General features: G+C 39.6%; 2 protein-coding genes across 5 annotated transcripts; one reads left to right on the forward strand and one right to left on the reverse strand.

Annotated features, from left to right (window-relative positions):
• Positions 1-361: 361 nt before the first annotated feature.
• On the forward strand, positions 362-13,971 carry pfkfb4b (6-phosphofructo-2-kinase/fructose-2,6-biphosphatase 4b). Of its 4 annotated transcripts, none has more exons than XM_034870544.1 (14): positions 4,922-5,118; positions 6,099-6,215; positions 6,302-6,398; positions 7,119-7,185; positions 7,366-7,440; positions 7,531-7,587; positions 7,756-7,877; positions 7,960-8,167; positions 8,267-8,413; positions 8,511-8,615; positions 8,725-8,854; positions 9,538-9,600; positions 10,439-10,503; positions 12,851-13,971. In XM_034870544.1, exons 1-14 carry the CDS (start codon positions 5,010-5,012, stop codon positions 12,908-12,910), a joined length of 1,422 nt encoding a protein of 473 aa, XP_034726435.1. In that variant the 5' UTR covers positions 4,922-5,009; the 3' UTR covers positions 12,911-13,971. The 4 variants fall into 4 exon arrangements, with proteins under 4 accessions (XP_034726436.1, XP_034726435.1, XP_034726437.1 ...); XM_034870546.1 differs by lacking the exon at positions 12,851-13,971 and adding an exon at positions 10,777-12,421; XM_034870545.1 differs by lacking the exons at positions 4,922-5,118; positions 12,851-13,971 and adding an exon at positions 362-514 and having other exon boundaries at positions 10,439-12,421.
• Positions 13,972-14,408: 437 nt separating this feature from the next.
• arpc4 (actin related protein 2/3 complex, subunit 4) lies at positions 14,409-18,090 on the reverse strand. The gene is made up of 6 exons (XM_034870553.1): positions 17,846-18,090; positions 15,670-15,788; positions 15,463-15,574; positions 15,220-15,315; positions 14,804-14,974; positions 14,409-14,531 (listed from the first exon to the last, which is right to left on the reverse strand). Exons 1-6 carry the CDS (start codon positions 17,846-17,848, stop codon positions 14,526-14,528), a joined length of 507 nt encoding a protein of 168 aa, XP_034726444.1. The 5' UTR covers positions 17,849-18,090; the 3' UTR covers positions 14,409-14,525.
• Between the last annotated feature and the right edge of the window lie 801 nt (positions 18,091-18,891).

Below are 18,891 nucleotides of genomic sequence, written 5' to 3' on the forward strand. Positions count from 1 at the left end.
TCTGCAGCACAATATAAATTGAAATAATAAATCTATCACACATTTTGACCTATTATTTGCCTACAAGACAGGGCTTGATGGTTAGTGTTGATGCAGGACCCAACTTGGTTGATTTTGTACTTAAGTGATGAAAATTCTCCAAGAAACTGTACAATTAATGAAATAACAAAAAACAATCTTGGGTTTTGGGGCCCAGGTGTGGTCTGGGGTCCTGGGTCACATGTGACTGATTATTGTTCATACACAAAAAGGGCTTAAAGATATATCCAAATAGAAGAATAGGTAAAGATAGCGGTAGGCCTACACACAGCTAAACAATACAATAACAAGTGGGTGTGCTTGTGCACGCTTATGGAAGCAATGAGCGCGCGTTTCTCTCAGCGCTCACTTGCTTCATTCATTGCTGCCTGTGCTACCGTAGGGACTCCCATAGCTCAGCACGCTGGGAAGAAGAGGCTTTAAACCTGGACCATGAGGGGCTCATGCCGCCCGATAAACACGCGGGACGGGGCAGGTATTGTGCAAACTCCTGCTGAGTTATCACTTCTACACTTATATTTTTTGACACTCTTGTCAGTCGAGATTGTGTGTTGTGAGTGCTGCAGAGCAGCTGGGCTAGCGAGCGAAGGAAGTAAACAAGGCTGTGTGTCACGTAGGCATGCTTCGGGGCTGGCAGGGCTTGCTACACAGGAGAGGAGGCACAGGCTGCGGATGGCACACAGTAGTGACATTTGACTAAGACTGGCTATTTCAGCTTTTACGTAGCAAAGAAATAGTTTGCAAATGCCAAAGATGCTTTGGTAACTAACCTCTTCCTACATGCTAAGCATGGCTGCAGCTGCAGGGTTGGCTAGCCTGTAAGCTAACATTGACTGACAGGATGTAAAACACGTCACGGTACTTATTATAATGATGTGTAAAAGACACCCAAACAGATCTGAGAGATGAAGTTGGGACTCAAGAATGTTTGAGGAATGTCTAGAGTTAGCATAGTTGTTGTTATGGGACTGCTCATGGAAAAGATGGAGAAGAGACTTCACTGTTAATTTGGGTCCAAAATCTTGGCGAATTGTGTGAAAGGTGCCTGAAAGTTTCAGCCTAAAATTGTGTTATTGTTTGCAGGCTGTCTAGCCCAGCCTACAAAAATGTACCCTGTTATTGAGGTTCCTCGATGAATACTTCACGTACTGCAAGGGATTATGTGCATATGAATGGCATCTGAACCAATAGCCTAAATAATCCAGTGATTTAGTTATTATAAGAATAGGCTATTACATAATTGTATTTTCCATGAAGCCTGGAGGGTCTGTTTAACATTGTTACTGTGGTGTCATATTGACGAACGCCCTGCAGATAGACAAACTCTACCAAGTCTCTGATATAGACTGTATCTTGAGGGTAGATCCAGTGCTGCTTGTTGTACGAATATGGTCACTGTGGTTTAAATGTTGTGTCAGATTTGCTGTGGATGAATAATGCTCAGGCTGTGTTAGTGAGTAGGAGATGTTTTCTGCTGGGTTGTATGTCTGCCAACACACACTGAGAGGTGGGGCTAAGCAGAAAAACAGGAAAAACATGCTGGAAAGTTGCATAGTTGTGTATTTTTGGAGGCTAGTTTTAGGCCTATATTTTAAGAACAAATAAACACAGCTTCTTTGTATTTTAGCTATTTAGTACAGTGATGTAAATGTGATGACAAGAAGACATTGGTTGTTAAAGCATTATGTTAGCTTGTTGCTAGAATTCCCATAGTCCATATGTGGTTAAACTGCAGACAGAGAGAAATAATCTTTAGTGGGTGCAGCAGACCCGACCATATTATATCCTTACATTTATACCTCAGAACACATTTACCCCAATTCATTAGATGCTCCCTGCTTCAGTAAATCTACCTTTTTCCACCTCTTTTATCCTTATTTTCTCTGTTTTTATCTCCCACATATCCCAAATACTCATAAGAAATCGCTCTCTCTCTCTCATCCTTGCTCATCGTCATCGACTCACTCGCTGGCTCACTGCACCTCCCTCCCTGTGTCTGCTCTCTATCTAGGGGAAAGTTCACCCGCTCACTCAGAATCTCATTATAGGCTTCAGGCAGAGCTGGTAGTCTACATTTGTATGTGTAATGCCTACGCAGTCATTGCACGCCTGCTCAGTGAACTGATCAAACTGATGTTTTGGCATCTGGGAACATTTAAGTGCAAGGTTGTTTTTGTTATTTTTTTATGTATGCTTGTAAATAGCAACATTAGTAGCAACTTTTCTGTCAAATGGAGTAGTGAATCTGATTTGAAACGGCTTGTTTTGCCCGTTTCAAGCCCGATTTTTTTAATGGTTTGGTCTAGACCCCTTAGTTGTAGTTGATGGGACATGATAACAGTAAAGCTTTCAATGGTATTTTTGGCAATAGTAAGTGCTGTTTTCTTTTTCTATTGCTGCAATCTCATCTTGAAAAAGAAAAGGCCTTCTTCCTCAAACTCTTACCAAAACTTGGTCCATGCAGAAATGAAGGACATTTCTAGGTTTGGTGCAGAGGATAGCGATTGGCCAGCACCGAGCCCTGACCTCAACCCCGTCCGACATCTTTAGGATGAGTTAAAATGATTGCAAGCAAGGCCTTGTTATTTTATCAGTATCTTGCAGTCCCTGCAGTCATGTTCCAACATCTTGTAGAAAGCCTTCCCAAGAGCTGAGGCTGTCATAGCTGCAAAATGGGAGGGGGGGGGGGGGGGGGGGGGGGGGGGGGGGTAACTCCATCTTAATGCAAATATCAATCATATGTTTGAAGTGTAGAAGGTCATCAGCTGAAACCAAAAGGTCCTGATCTTTTTTAACTAAAACTCAAGCGCTCTTGCCTAAATCACTAGACTCAACATTATGTTTTATTTTGTTCTTCTGTTACATGCACAATGCAATGTCCTAGTAAATTAAATAAGATAAATAAATAATGCATATGTTAGGCAAGATAGTGTTTAACCCTGTATATACCTAGTGCAAATCACACTTCACTGCCAAACACTGCAACTGGTCCTACTGTAAATGATTGTTACCAGCATTGGTCAGCTTTAAAATACCAGTTATTCAACATTTTAATCTGTGAGATGTTACATTTCTCAACAAATTGAAAGGATAAAGAGAACAGAGAGAAAGTGACAAGCTAAAAGCTAAACAGAAATGTGACAGGAGGTTGATAAATGCTGCAATTTGGCCTCAGCCTAATATGCCGCTGAGGAATATGTTTTATGTACGTCTAGGAAGAGATGATGGAGGGAAAGTTAAAGCAGGCTAGCAAGCTACCACGTCATCAAGACATTAAAAGTAGAGATATAGAAATGTATTCATGCAATTGCTTAATTCAGATACTTCTTTATTTTCACACACACACACACACACACACACACACACACACACACACACACACACACACACACACACACACACACACACACAGACACACACACACAAATGATTTCTATTTTAGATGCTTGAGTCCTAAGCAATACACCTGTCATTATTTGTCACATACCCAAGTCTCCTATTCAGAAATACTGGTGAGAGTACACAGCGCCACCTGGTGTTACAGCTTTGACCCTGCAAGAGTCTCATTGGGCTGAAAACACATCGCATGCGTCCAGATTCCTTACAAGTCCGGATGTTTTCAGTCATTACTTTAAAGTGAAACTTGAACCAGAATAGTGAAGATTTTGGCTGCTGTACTGGACTTATTTCTTGTCTCATGCAGGATATTGATGTAGTCAGCATTTTCTATCTGTTGCTTTGGTTGTACAAACATTAATCACACATGTTTTGGCTTAGGACCACAAACACTGCTGTACAGACATGGAAAAGTATTAAAACTAATGCATTTTTAAGACCTACCTGTTCTGGAGAAGTACTTGGTTTTGTGCTGACATGATTAGTTGGTGAAACAAGTAGTTGATTTGCATAAACATTTATTGACAATTGTATTAAGTCATATATCAGATACTTGCTGATTCAAGACTCCTAAAAGTGAAGACCTGCTGCTTTTCTGTAGTTTTATATCAATGCATATTGAACATATTTGGGTTTCCAAAACCTAAACCGACAACAGATTAACATTATCTGATGTTGAAGTTGTTGGCAACTTTTACCACTAGAGTGGCCTGTGGGGCCCGTGACTGGGTCATGAAAAAAACATAGACAGTTAAAGAAAAAAACATGTGGCTCAAACATTCTGAGCTCCATGCAGTCAGCACGCCCTCCTTATCACAGAGCAAACTCTCCTATTGGCCGTTGGACCTCTCATCTCTTCTCCGATTGGTTCATTTCTCAGCCGCATTCATTCCCCATGTGTGCTGCATTTGAGCAGTTCCACGCTCGTTTTTTGTTTTGACATCTGCTTTTTTCAGCTTCTTTTGCTCACTCCCCGCGTCATTACGGTAACGTTTTTATTAAGGTGTTTTCTTAGAAATAAGTACTTGTTTGCTTATGGTCTGGAAATATTTATTTAAAAAAAGGATTAAATAAATTGTATTTGTTTACACCACGGAAGGTTAATTCAAATCTTGGGCCAACAAAAAGTTAACAAAAGCCTCCCATTGCTGAACAAATCTTTCTGTGAATAATGGTAGGCCCCATTTGTTAATGTAATGGTTGACAAAGGAAAGTCATCATTTATTAGTGAATTGAGTGATATTTTATGGTTGCCAGTGAAAAGTCTGTGATAAATGCCTGGGATAACACTGTAACGTGGCATTAGTCAATCATTGACAATACAACTTGTAGGCAGTTATAGTTCAGGTGAAAATAACAAGACTGAAATGCTGGCTAAGGAAAGGAACTGTACATTCTGTCCATGGCTCCTTGTTTTGCTCCATCACTCCGTGTTGCGCTCAGTCTCCAGTCGTTACGGTAATGAACAACTGCTGTTCTCAGCTGATATATGACATCCACCCCCTGAGCCACACTGCCAGGGCTACAACCAACCGCCTCAGTTAAAAATTAGGAGGGTATCAGTGATAACATCCATGATGTTAGACAACGGCGAGTTCGCGACTTGCCCGCGGGAGCTCACCCAGAACCCGCTCAGGAAGATCTGGATGCCATGCAAAAACGGGCACATAGCTCAGAGACGGGGTAAGATGCAGCTGGCCCTTAAGTGCCGCAAAGGATGTGACTGGGATGTGATGCTGCTAATATCTTTTATTTTCTTTCATAATATTTTATTTTATTTATGTTGTCCTGGGCCCAGTTAGTCTTTTATCTTAAAGGTGTTCCTTTATGTGACATTTGCGCGCGGTTGTTTTAGATGAAACTCACTAATTAATTGCTGAATAACTGTTATTCTTGCCTTTTGTGCTGGACAGTGTTGCACCATCCTATCTGATTTAATTACCGTCCTAACATCACAGGCTTACGGAAGTAGCCTACACTTCAAGATTGGAGGAATTATTGCAAGCTCGCTAAATTTGGATTGGTCATGATAGGCGAGACACATGACCCAAATGCATCAATTAACCCACTCACACGCAGCATGTCTGATGGGTGTTGACCTGTGTCAGTGTGGATGTGAGAGTGAGCAGCTGCGTTGCCGTGCTGCGCTCTCACTCTGGTTTGCTCTCTCTGCAGGAGTGTTTTTGCTGAGTCAAGCTCTGCTTTCCTTATTGCTGTTTCTTTGAAAACAAGCAGTCCAGTTCTGCATCCGCATATGGGCCTAAACCTTCTATTATACATGTATTACTACATTACTCACTGAAGAGTCTCTTAATTATCCCATGTGGCCTGCGAGGTGAGGGAGTGTCTCAATAAACATGAGGAGGGATGTAGTGTATACAAAAAAGCTCAGGGTTGTGGTAAATATATATATATATATATATATATATATATATATATATATATATATATATATATATATATATATATATATATATATATATATAAGTTTTCTCCATATCGGGTGTAATTATGAACAACCTTCAGGACCATTAGACTCTTACTGAATGGAATAATGTTGACAAGCCACACTAACCAATTAAATGTGTAGGAAGTGAGTAAATTTATTAAAAGTCTGTGTTTCTTACTCTCCCTCGCTCTCTTTCTTTTTCTCACACACACAGTGTGTATGACAAACTGCCCAACCCTTATTGTGACTGTTGGACTTCCAGCTCGAGGGAAGACTTACATTTCAAAGAAGCTCACACGCTACTTAAACTGGATAGGTGTGCCAACCAAAGGTAACAGCTACAACCCCAGCACACATTGTAAAAACCAGCTGCACTAAAATGTTTTCTTTTAATTACACATTTTTCATCTGTAACAGAATTCAACGTTGGTCAGTACAGGAGGGAGTGTCTAAAGATCTACAAGTCCTTTGAGTTCTTCCGTCCAGATAATGAAGAGGGGTTAAAAATCAGACGGTAAGTCTACACTGATCGACTATGAGCAGTGACGAGGCAACAGTCTGCAGTTTTTCAGGTGATTGGATGCACTGAAAACGGGCACACTTTTGGCCCTCTGCGGCACAGTAATTACATAATACTTTAGTACTGTGTCCAAATGACAAGTTATATTTTGTAATGTAATTCTGTAGACCATTTTTAGAATTATTTTTTTTTGTATCATTTAATAAAAAAGAAATTTTTAGGACCAAAACTACTTATTTGGAAATGAAAACATGAAATAAACAAATATTACAGATTTGGAGAGTTTCTTAGACTTATTGTAAACAAACACAAATTGTTAGTTATTCCTAATTATACTTTGTTTGTGATGGGTAATTTTATTAACACTTTTACCATCTTCTTTTTCACTTGGACTTTCTGGGTGCAAGATGTCTTCATCTTAAAAAACCCAAATGATTCACAATACTATGATCTAAACCATTTTTAATTCGAGATTTATTCATATAGCTCTTTACAGCAACCAACAAGTATCCAAAATACATAACATTCAGTAAAATCAAAACAGGTTTTCTCATGTTGATTTTCATGTGACAAATTTCTACAACACACAGCATCTAATAGATACGGTTGAAATGTTGTGTAAAGTGTGTCTGCCTAAATAATGATCAATGTATTTGGGTAACAAACATTAAAAGTCTTCGCAGTAAACTGAATCTGTCTGCTGTCCGTCCACAGCCAGTGTGCGTTGGCAGCACTCAATGATGTCCGACAGTACCTGAGTGTGGAAGGAGGACAGGTGGCGGTGAGTCCTTGATGTTGTCCCAAGTTGTGAAGTTCTCCATGGCAAACTATTATAACATCAGTCCATATCAGGAGTGTATAACACTACTGAATATGTATGGGTCCACGACAAATTTCTTTTGGGACGATACAATCTATCTAATCTTATCTCATAAGGAGTGTTTTTTTCCTGCTGTTTCAGGTGTTTGATGCCACAAATACAACAAGAGAAAGACGAGAAACCATCATCCAGTTCGCTGAGCAGAATGGATTCAAGGTAGGTTAACCAAGGCAACGTCTTATTTAATTCAATCACTCACTTTAACTTGATGGCCTCTATGTTTATTATATTGTCTTTTCAATGCAGGTGTTTTTTGTGGAGTCTGTGTGTGAGGACCCAGATGTTATTGCACAAAACATAGTGGTAAGTCTTTTGACATTCAAAGCCAAAAGCAGTTCAAATGTGTTTATATGAAGGTAGACCAATAAGACTTTGAGGATCTGGTTCAAATCTAAACAAACAAATAAAAAAAAAGGCTGAAAGCAGTGCCATTGTCCTGTTTTCTCTGCTCACACCCTCTTCCTTTTGTAGCAAGTTAAGTTGGACAGCCCAGACTACACACACTGCAACACAGAGGAGGTCATTGAGGACTTCATGAAGAGGATCAAGTGCTACGAGTCCTCCTACCAGCCCCTGGACGAAGTTCTGGACAGGTGAGGAAACACAAATTGACGATCATCAGCTCAAACTACCTTCTCAAGATCTCAGACGGTTGACTGACTCTCTTTTCTCCAGGGATCTGTCCTACATAAAGATCATGGACGTGGGCTGTCGTTACCTGGTGAACCGTGTCCTTGACCACATCCAAAGCCGAATCGTCTATTACCTGATGAATATTCACATCACGCCGCGCTCCATCTACCTGTGTCGCCACGGGGAGAGCGACCTCAACATCAAGGGACGGATCGGAGGAGACTCTGGCTTGTCCGCCAGAGGAAAAGAGGTGCGTGTTTGAGCCATGTGAGAGTTTAAATGTAGTCAGTATGGTTTTTGAAGAGAAATGGTTGTTCTCATTGGATGGATTCGATCTCTTGGGTTCCAGTTTGCCAAACGTCTGAGGAAATTCATCCAGGACCAGAATATCACAGATCTAAAAGTGTGGACCAGCCAGATGAAGAGGACAATTCAGACAGCGGAGGGCTTGGGAGTGCCATACGAACAGTGGAAGTCCCTCAACGAAATAGATGCTGTATGTCGATTCCTGTATTTATCAGAAATAAAAACAACAGTCCCTTTTTTAAAGAATTTGTTTTTGTTCAAGCTAAATACATCTTACCCCCACACAGGGTGTGTGTGAGGAAATGATGTACGAGGAGATCCAAGAGCATTACCCTCTGGAGTTTGCACTGAGAGACCAAGACAAGTACCGCTACCGCTATCCTAAAGGAGAGGTGAGAATGTGGTCCATCCAAACGCCTCATTATTATTCTTTAGAGGTGAATGGATATGTTCGTGTGTTGTAAACTGTGTGTTTTTGACCAGTCTTTGATTTTCCGTCAGTCTTATGAAGACCTGGTGCAGCGACTGGAGCCTGTGATCATGGAGTTGGAGAGACAGGAGAATATTCTTGTTGTTTGTCATCAGGCCGTGATGCGTTGTCTTCTTGCATATTTCCTGGACAAGACTGCAGGTATGAAGGACTTATAAAAGGCAATATTATCAAAAAATGTAAATGTTTTCTGATTATTTGCTGATTTCTGATATACATCAGTAGACTGGGTAAACCCCGCCCACTCTACCGGCGTTCTGGTTTCACCCTGCAGCTCCGTCTGGAAACCTGCATGTTTAATTCTCCTGCTTCAGTGCACAATTTTGCGGGAACCAATCACAAACTGGCTTATCTACCTGGCGGGCCATTGGCGGGTTTAACGCGATGACAATAGGGAAGCAACCGAGCAGCTTCTCATTTACGTTCAACATAGCGGCCACCGAAGCACAGCAGCCCATTGATGCCGCTGTCGCTTCTACGTCCCCCGGATCGTTGGTCTGATTGGTTGAAGGACTATCCAATTGCGTATAGAGTCATTTGAACTAAGCCAATTGGTCACGCCTCTTGTGCAGAGAAAATACAATACAGACTCCCCAGACAAATGCTCAATCTCAAATGTATTGAGCTTGGCTTGGTATGGTCATAGCCAGACTAATATACAGTATGAGGCTATTTAAAAAAAAAAAAAAAAAAAAATAGAATATAATTATTTGGCTTAACTACAACATCATCATAAAAGCATCAGCTGCAGCCTTAAAAGAAAATATGCTGTACAACCCTGGAACTGGAAGATGTTTCATAACCTTCTGTCTCTGTCTCCACAGATGAGTTGCCTTACCTTAAGTGTCCTTTGCACACGGTTTTGAAGTTGACCCCTATGGCTTATGGTGAGTTCTATAATTTCATTTTATATAGACATATAATATCAACTATTTTTAATCTTCCACGTGAAGTTACCCAAAAAGGCATCCATTTTTTTTGTTGCATCATTCTGTAAACACAGAATAAACACAACTGTAAAACTCTTATCTTTTATTTTAATGGTAAAATATGAAGTGAGTATTGCTTACTGTTTGAAAACTCAGTGTTTAAAGTTGACCTCTCCTCCTTGGCTCAGAGCCAGAGAGAGAACATAGCGGTCGAGCGAGCTAGAGAGTAAAGGAAGTGAGGGCACGCCGTAGAATGCGGTAAATCAGAGGAATAAACCGATATTTTATGCAGTTATGTTCTAAAGCAAAGATAAACACACCCACAACTCCCCGGGAAGGTGCAGCATTGCCGGATAATTAATGCTCAAGGGTAATGCAGAGCTTCATCCTGTCAGTTTCTTTATGTCCCTGACAGCTAAACTTGTGCATCGGTATGAGAAACTGACGGGCAAAAAGGCGGTTTTAGGAATTAGAACGGGCTGCACTTCCTGCGTGCTGTTATTGGCGGTAGGGTTACACACCCACGTGAGGCCCAAAAGCTCCTGGTCTACACCCATAAACCTCCTGCACACCGAAACATTAGAAGAAAAGAGAAAATACATGCAGTGGACAGTCTCTGCAGATAGACACTACCACACGCTTCTAGTGGGTCATAAGTGATGATTACATTATATGTTATATTATGCCTTTAAAATATTTTTATTTGAAGTCCAATTTAAAGTTGCCACCTAGAGAAAAATAGCATGACCAAAGATAATTTTGTGTTAATAAGCCTTGTTTTGCTTGCTCTTTTCAGGATGTAAAGTGGAGTCTGTCTATTTAGGCGTGGATTCTGTGAACACACAGAGAGACAGGCCAGAGGTAGGTATCCCAGGCAGCACACAGAAATGTCTCTCCGCAGATGACAGAGAAAACTTGAATCCGCTTCAGGGTTGATTCACCTCACTGCACATCTTGTATCAGGGACTCAAGCGGGAGAATGCCTTCCAGTGAACACTACTTCAGCTGGGTGGGACTTTCTTTAATTTCTGGAGAGGCATATTGTATGTCTTCCATGATATTTGTCCAGCGACTCCTTCCTGAAGCAAGGCTTTGCAGTCACTGCTGATCCGTCCCTCTCTTCTTATTGCACAGAGAATGTAATTCTTTCACACATGGCAGAGGAAACCATGTTCTTCATCTACCAGTGATCCGTGACAGCAATCAAGACAACTGTGACTTCACTTACCATTGACACTCCTACCTCCATCCTGTCAGCAATGACTTTTCTCTCATTTAACTTTTGTCTTTCAGTTGGAGCAGAAATGGGCTTTTTTTCCAACATTGGCCCTGAGAGCACAACACACTGCAAATTCAGAAAACAAATTAAAGACAAAGACAGAATGCTAAGAAAACACAACCCTGCAAGTCTCACGGAACACAATGGAAATTAGTAATACAAAAGAGGCCGGCTATATCAACCTTCTTGAGGTGAAAGGTCATGTCAGTTTTTCCGTTGCTAAAATTGAGTCCATCTTTGGAGCGTTATTAAGCCATCTTCCCAAAAAGCTAGCATTACATGACCGGTCCCAATGAAATCCTCAGATCGTCTAGTCTCATATGATACGATATCTTCACCTAGCTTCAAAAAGAGAGTATGTCGGTCGGTCCTGCTCTGCCGTTTAGTCATTAAGACATTAAAATCAACAAATGTATTTTTTTGTTGTAATTTAAACATTCATTGTGTGATCTAGAACTTGCATTAACCAACGCTGGATAAACCTCAGATCTCAGAAATGATATATCTGAATTATGCAATGTTAAAAGAAACTTTCACTGTTTGCTCATTTCCCAGCAGTAACGTCATGAGCCACAAAGCATGGCTACACATAGCGTGTCCCAGGTGTGCCCGGACATGTTCATCACTTTGTCTATTGTGTTCTGACTTGCAGCATCTCTGTCTTCGGTTGTGTTTTCTCAGTGCAGCTTCACCCCCTTAAATGCTGCACATGTGCTGTCAAATTGGTTAAGATGTTTTCTCTCATTTGCTCGGGTTTTGACTAGTTGCAAGGTGCTGCTTTCTCAGGTCCAACATATTTTTTTCTCCATTTTATATCTTTGTAAGGTAAGGGTTAGCGCACTTGTGCATCTATATATGTTAGGACCAATCTGACTTAGACCTTGGCAGTGAGGACATTTGGGCTGGACCTTTTTAAAGGGCTGTTTGAGGGTCCAGACTTGGTTTTAGAGTCAAGGTTAGAATTAGGCATATATTCTATTCTATAGTATATATAGAACTATATGTAGCCCGTATCAGCTTTCTCATTTGATTTTTCTTTTTCTGAGCGTGCATGTGTAAATCTGTCTTTAAATACCATGTGTTTTTTTTTTTTTTTTAACAATGAATGTTACCCTGATTTACTTAAAATAGTTTTTGTACTTCTCAATACAAATGACAAATACATTTACCTCAACATGCTGCATATGAATTGACGCACAATATAATTTAAAATTTTATATCATAATAAAGTTTTTTTTAAGCTAATCTTTGTCTCTATGTTAGCACTTGTTTACTGTTTAAATGTGAAGGGTTAATGTGAAATGCCCAACAAAATTTGAATGGCCAGACCTCCGCTGGAATCCAGATGTTCAATGCTTCCTATAACATCATTTATAGTGTTAACTGGTTGTTGAACACATATACTCAAATTATTTCATCAAATGTAAACCAACAGATTTTTTTGTGTGTTTGTGAAGGTTATTATATATATAAAAATCCAAGTTGGAAAAATAAACACTTTCTCCTGTTACTTTTTTTTCTGTTGAATACATCAGTGATCAGTTATGTTGTCACTCAAAGACTATAATATGTCTATAAGTACAGCTCTCTCTATGACACACACACACACAGCACAGGTTGGAGTAGGACATTGATTGATTTGTCTCAGTAAAGCAGTAATGTGTTAATACTTATGACGTGTATCAGTGTAAATCTACCTTTAAGAGATTTTATGACGAACTGTAATTTCCAAACCACTAACAGCATTCACAAGGTCCATTCATATCATATACCAGAAGAAAGCATGAATTTTGCCTTCATTTAACTAGTTGTTTTGAAGTCATTGTGTTGATCAAGATATGAATATCGAGCTATTATTCAATGAACCAAAGTAAATTTGTACATGTCTGATAATTAATGTAGGATTATTTTCTCTCATTACTGTTTCAGAATGTGAATGTGCAGCGCACCACAGGAGACGCTCTGCAGACAGTCCCAGCTCACCTCTAACCTCCTGCCCTCCCTGTTCCAGCTGAGGCGTCGGCCCACTTTCTGTTTGGACCACTGAACTGCATTATGGGAGCGGTGCTGTTCAACTGACCAGACTTAAACTGTAAAGCACTTTTACTAAATGTAATCAATTTTTTTATACATCTGTTGTGATCTACACTAAACTGCTACTGTAGCTCAACTCTTAGTGAGGAAAATGCCAATATTTTTTTATACAGTTATGGTTGCATTGATGTTATTCACTTAACTCTCAGCACATTTTTCCATGACTATATTTAATATATACTGTATATTGTGCACTGTGTATACTGCCATATGCTTCCAGTTTTTCTGAAGATGTTTTTATTGTATGAAAAAACTATGAATAACCTTCAAAAAATCTGTGAAAAGACTAACTACTTATGTCAGATGTTCCTGATCAAAATCCTTAAACCCTGACTGTTGAGTTTTCGGAAAACAAATGAACGTGTTACATTTTGAAAATGTTGTTCCCTTGCTCGTTCTTGAATTATATTAAGATGTCTACTAACGATACAGCCATTGTGGTCGGTGTATTTATAAATATGAATCTTAAAACATTCCAAAGGAGAAGATGGAATCCTTTCACCGCAAAGGATGGAAATAAAATTGGAAAGGCAACGATAGCTTGTGTTCTCTAATCACAAATCTTGGGATGAGACCCTTCCTCTTATGTTAAAACCAAAAAAGAATTTTCGGGAGGGACTTCGTGCTTTGGGCTTCAGTTTTTCAGACATACAGTGAAAGGCTATGACAGTTCTTCAGTCGGTCATATGAAAAGGCAGTGTTTGATTGACCAATGAGTTATCGTTCAAATGAATGCCTGTTCAAATATACAAAAAAGGTACTGTGCAAACTGTGCACGCATGTTTCGGTGATGTAAGTTGTGTGTGGAAATCAACAAGTATTGTGCGTCATTTTTTCACAACCTTTTTTGGAATTGTACATTTAATATTACTTATTGTACTGAAATTATAATTCCAAATGCCTTGTTTGTCTCCAGCTGTCAAAATCTCAATAAACCTTAAATGTTTGGAGTAAAGTCAGAGCTGCTGTTTGCTCCGTTTTATAACACATCAGAAATCACGAAAAAACAAAGAATAATGCTTTTATTTTTCTTCACTTTCAGCAAGTATATTTATTTGATTTATTTTCATCTATAATAGGGTTTCTTACAAACAGTGTACACCAATTGATTGCCATCATGGTTTAAGGTCTGTAATAAAAAAACAACCAAATTAAATTTATGTGCATACAATATATATATTTAAAAAAAAAAATGTTTTAAATCCCTTTACCTGTGCTCATAAATATTGATAACAAATACCTTTTTAAGGACCTGCCCTAGCTTCTAATGTTCTAAACTCAGAAATTAATTAATGTGTGGTGTGAATATTAATTATGTACAAAAAACAATATCTTTGAGCAAGGGGCATTTTAAGGTTAAAGGGCAAAACTCCATTGGCCTGTACGCCTTATGTTTCTCAAATGGTCTTGGCTGGTCAGATTTAGCCTCCTCTCTGTTCTAGGACGTGAAAGCTCCATAGTGACGGCCAAGATTGGTGAAAGGAATGTATTTCCAGGTTCTCTCTCTCTTTCAGAACTGCAAGAAAAAAAGAAAAAAAAGTCTAAAGATACAGTGAACATAAAATAAAGAAGATTTATATGAACTTTCTTTCTACTAATAGTATAACTTCATTACCTATAATATTTACATTCTAGCCCTTAAATAACAGCATAATACATGACTGAATCAAAGTCATAACTCATACAAAACTCACTCATGTTAAAATGATGCTAAAACGTAAACGTGTGTGTAATGCTGCATGAGTGCGAGCATTGACTTAGAGAACTGTAATAAAAACTACAACTTACATTTTTGAGGAACTCCTCTGCAACAATACGAGCCCTCGCGTTGACAGACAGCTTCATTTCACTGATCTCCTTGTCAATTTCCTCCATGAAATGAATGACATAGTCCACCAGTTTATGTTTGTACATCTGCTCTGTGTGAAAGTTGGTGATGAGAAAGCTGATGTCGTAGCCCTGCGAAACAAAGATGGATGACAAAACAGTGTTTTAAACTTCAAAACGGCAATAGCTGACAATGACAAAAAGAAAAAAGGCTCCCGCTACATATACAGTTTAAGGTCATTCAGGGCACTACATTCATATAAAAAAAAAAAAAAAATCTTGTTGCTCATCATGCTATTAGGAACAACTTTCCATAACTGAATAAGTATGTGTGGGAACCCTGGAAATGTGACTGACAACTTTCAACACCGACTTACCTCCACTGGTTTCCTCCTCAGGATGAAGAAGTTCTCTGCTCTCATCATCATGAAACGCATGAACTTATGGCACAGAATCTTCTCGATCTCATCTGCCTGCAGCAGCAGAATATTTAGACGAAACATACAAAAGGATTACAGATAGAGGCCTGATATGATAAATCACCAATGGCTAAGCAATCATCTGTTTAGTATCAGGGTCTCTAAACACATAATTGGAACACTGGCAGCAGCCGGACAGACCTGCTTGACAGCGATGCTGACTCTGACAGAGTTGATGGAGCCCTCAATCAGAACTTTCTCCTTGTCATTACGGCTGATGATCACAGGCTGAAGAAGCAACTCTTTACTACTCCTAAAAAGTGTGAACATCACATCAGTCCACAGGCACTAAGAGGTGAAACCGATTTCATGCACAGCTGGGTGTACCGTTTTCAAAATCACACTCACCGTACTTCCACCTCGGGCTTGTTGTGTCTCTCTACCACTTGCGAGGAGAAATTCTCCAGGCAGAGGGCGGCCTGCAGGGTAGCACGAACAGCATTGAGATATGGGCGCAGGGTTGCCGTCTGAGGGAGGAAAGTGTGAAAGAGTAGATGAGGCTCAGTTCTTAAGAAGAATGTCTGAATCTACAGGCAGGGAGAACTGAGACCAACTTGTGAAAAGTTGTGTGGATCCACACATTTTAAATATGTTCACTTCACCTGAAAACTTTCTACAGAATAAGGACATTGACTGCTTTGTGTCTCGACCGAGAGTTGGCTTCTAGTTGTTCCTTCTGGGTCTTGACGCAATGAGCAATTCACCTTAACTCCATGGTGCCAGGAAAGTACTCTTGACATAAAACAATGTTTGGATAACTCTGGGTCTACTTTATAATGAATTCAGAAAATGGAGATGAATGTGCTCAAACTGCGGAGGTTTAGCCACAACGTATCACACTGTTTAAAAATATGAGATTTTTACTCAAATGACCCTACAAGTTGCAAAAATTACGGAACTGCAGAATAATATGTAAGGTACAAAAACTTTTAATTGATCATGTCACATATAATGCCACAAAGTATCACAGTCTGCAAAGCGTCAAAGCTAAAGAAATAAAAATCCTTCAAAAATATTGCCCTGTGTGAATTCATAATCTGGCAAAAGGAAAACTCTATAAAGATGTTACAAAATGCGTAGATGTTTACTAAGATATAAAGGAGCTTACTTTAGACGTAAGCAAGAGAATAATGCTACAGAGCAGTAAATGTTGCTGACATTGATAGAAAAATACCTACATTTTACTTTATGTGTAACTATCACGTTGCAACCTGTTTACTATTGCACTTAGTTTACCACAAATTGGAATACTTGTATTTTAACACAAAACTGCCTAAAAAGTGCTCTAAGCGATGTCACGTGTGTTTTAGGCTGTAACATTTGTCACATGCAGCAAACACAAGCTGCCTGTAAAAAAACATGGCCTCTGTAGACAGCCCAGGGTATACAAACGGCAATAAAAATAAACTGAGCCCACCTGCACCACGAAGCATACACACACACACACACACACACACACACACACACACACAGTGTTCCAGCCAGTAACGACAAGAAGATTTAGGGGGTTATGGGTTAGTGGCGGAGGGGGGTGGGACGGGATAAGGAGTAGGGAGGGGCAAGCTAGTCTCATTTTATGTAAAATACTCCTAACGTCAACAAGAAGCAATGTAACCCAACATCGCTTAGAGCACCTTTAATCTTGTCCCCAGAGTGTCTATCTGATGCTGAGGGCCGTGACAAAGCGTCGCATTTGACAGTTGGGGACCGTCCATGAGAACCGTGTGGAGGCAACCCCAGACCAGTGAATATCGAGAACAAGACCTTAAGGGATCTTATTATGCGTTCACGTCAAAAGACATCAGACAATATAGTGTTAATGTTTTTTTTTTACTCTAAATTATCTTTATTTCCCTCTGGAATCAAGTGTACTACTCAAGCTACTCCAGAATGATGTTTCTTTTTTTTAGATTACTCACAAATGACCACATTTAAACAAATGTGGCGTAATTTGCAACTCCAACACAACATCTGGACAGCTGGTAGCAACACAAGAATCAGTTCGTACAACAGGTGTTGGTGTTGCTGGTAGTGTTGACCCATTTAAACAAATGTTAATTCAACAATACAAAATAAAGCTGAGGGAGGGACAACGCAAGTCCAGACATTGCAATACAACATCATCTGGGTGTATCCGTTCAGTTGGTAAAAAGTCAGCTGACGTTAATTCAGCAGATGTGTCCATCATTGTAGTTCGCATTCTACGTTATTTAGCAACAAAGTATTACAACGGAGCCACGACCAACCTCACTCGTCATAATAATAGTAACATTATATTAACATCTGTATTCCCTATGACGAAGTAGGATTCTATTATCTTGGATGTTTGCCTCGTTTAGCTATGAAACAGACCAGCTAACGTTAGCCTGCTAGCTACTACCTGTTTAGCTAGTCCTAATAAGACTAACGTTAGAGGGAAAACAAGCTGCGCTTAACAACATGGATGCAGACAAGGTCTGATATATCCGCAACTATTAAACGGTGTTGTTTATCAGCACATAGACATATGTCTAATATTTCTTACCATTTCTCTGTGTGACGAGAGGCAGCTTAAGGCGGAAGTAGCTAACGTTAATGTTACACTTATCAAGGCTTTTCCGTGAACATACCGGAACTCTGCCTCCTCTGTCAAGCTGCCTCTTTAAAGCAACCACAGTTTAGTGCAAATTAGCAAGAGCAGTACCTCTTGTGAATCGAAAACAAAACTAAAATCCTGGTTGCACCCTTCTAAGTCTATACTATAGTAAGGCAACGTGCAGGATAGCAGATCCAGTGAAGGAAAAGCAGAGTATCTGCATACTGGATTATTTTGATATTTAACTACTGCACTGTATTAGGTTAAACAGACATGGGAATAGACATTTTTCATGTAGTAAACATATAGGCACAACATTAATGATGGAGATGGCTCACTTTAATCAAGTGTCCCAGTAAGTCACAGGATACACAACCCCAGCCCTTGGAATGCTTTTCCTGCTAGGACAGTCCAAAATGTCTGCTGTAAAAAAAAGGTCTACAGGCCTTGGGCATAGATGATATATCACAATAGGAACAATTATTCGGTATTGTGCATGTTGGCTCACAGCCATGATTCACTTGTTTATGGTATTAGTAACACTTGTGCTTTTCCTATAAAGGTACATAAAACTGCATTGGAAGCATGGCTGTTCTTCACGCATTTTGCAATGACATTGAATTTAGGTGAACCTATACTGCAGCTGTGTGAAATTCAAATGTAGTACTTTCTATAAAGTGAACGTTTGAGTAATTATGTAGGATGGGTGTACATTATATTATTAATACACATACGTAATGGGTGAACAAGGAGTGAGTGTACAAGCTGAGATGCAGCCACACCAACAGGAGAGTTAGGGAGTTGTCAATCAAGCACCTTGTGCACACTGAGTCCTGAGAAGTCTGATCAGCCAAAATAGATAAAACACCTGTGTGTGTGTGTGTGTGTGTGTGTGCGCGCACTTCATCCAAGTTTAGTATCACAAAAATGTTTCAGTCTTTGCAAGTGGATGCATAAAGAAACTAAGAGATTTAACAAACTTGATGACACATAAT

Source organism: Etheostoma cragini, chromosome 4, assembly GCF_013103735.1.
Source record: "Etheostoma cragini isolate CJK2018 chromosome 4, CSU_Ecrag_1.0, whole genome shotgun sequence".
NCBI lineage: Eukaryota > Metazoa > Chordata > Actinopteri > Perciformes > Percidae > Etheostoma > Etheostoma cragini.

Bases quoted from the DNA above. Each gene is read 5' to 3' on its own strand.
- pfkfb4b (XM_034870543.1), top strand. From the start codon at position 5,010: ATGATGTTAGACAACGGCGAGTTCGCGACTTGCCCGCGGGAGCTCACC. The intron at 6,216-6,301 runs GTAACAGCTACA...CATCTGTAACAG, and splicing joins GATAGGTGTGCCAACCAAAG to AATTCAACGTTGGTCAGTAC. The intron at 7,588-7,755 runs GTAAGTCTTTTG...TTCCTTTTGTAG, and splicing joins TTATTGCACAAAACATAGTG to CAAGTTAAGTTGGACAGCCC.
- arpc4 (XM_034870553.1), bottom strand. The intron at 15,316-15,462 runs GTCTGTCCGGCT...CTGCTGCTGCAG, and splicing joins TCAGCATCGCTGTCAAGCAG to GCAGATGAGATCGAGAAGAT. The intron at 14,975-15,219 runs GTAAGTCGGTGT...TTTGTTTCGCAG, and splicing joins TGAGGAGGAAACCAGTGGAG to GGCTACGACATCAGCTTTCT.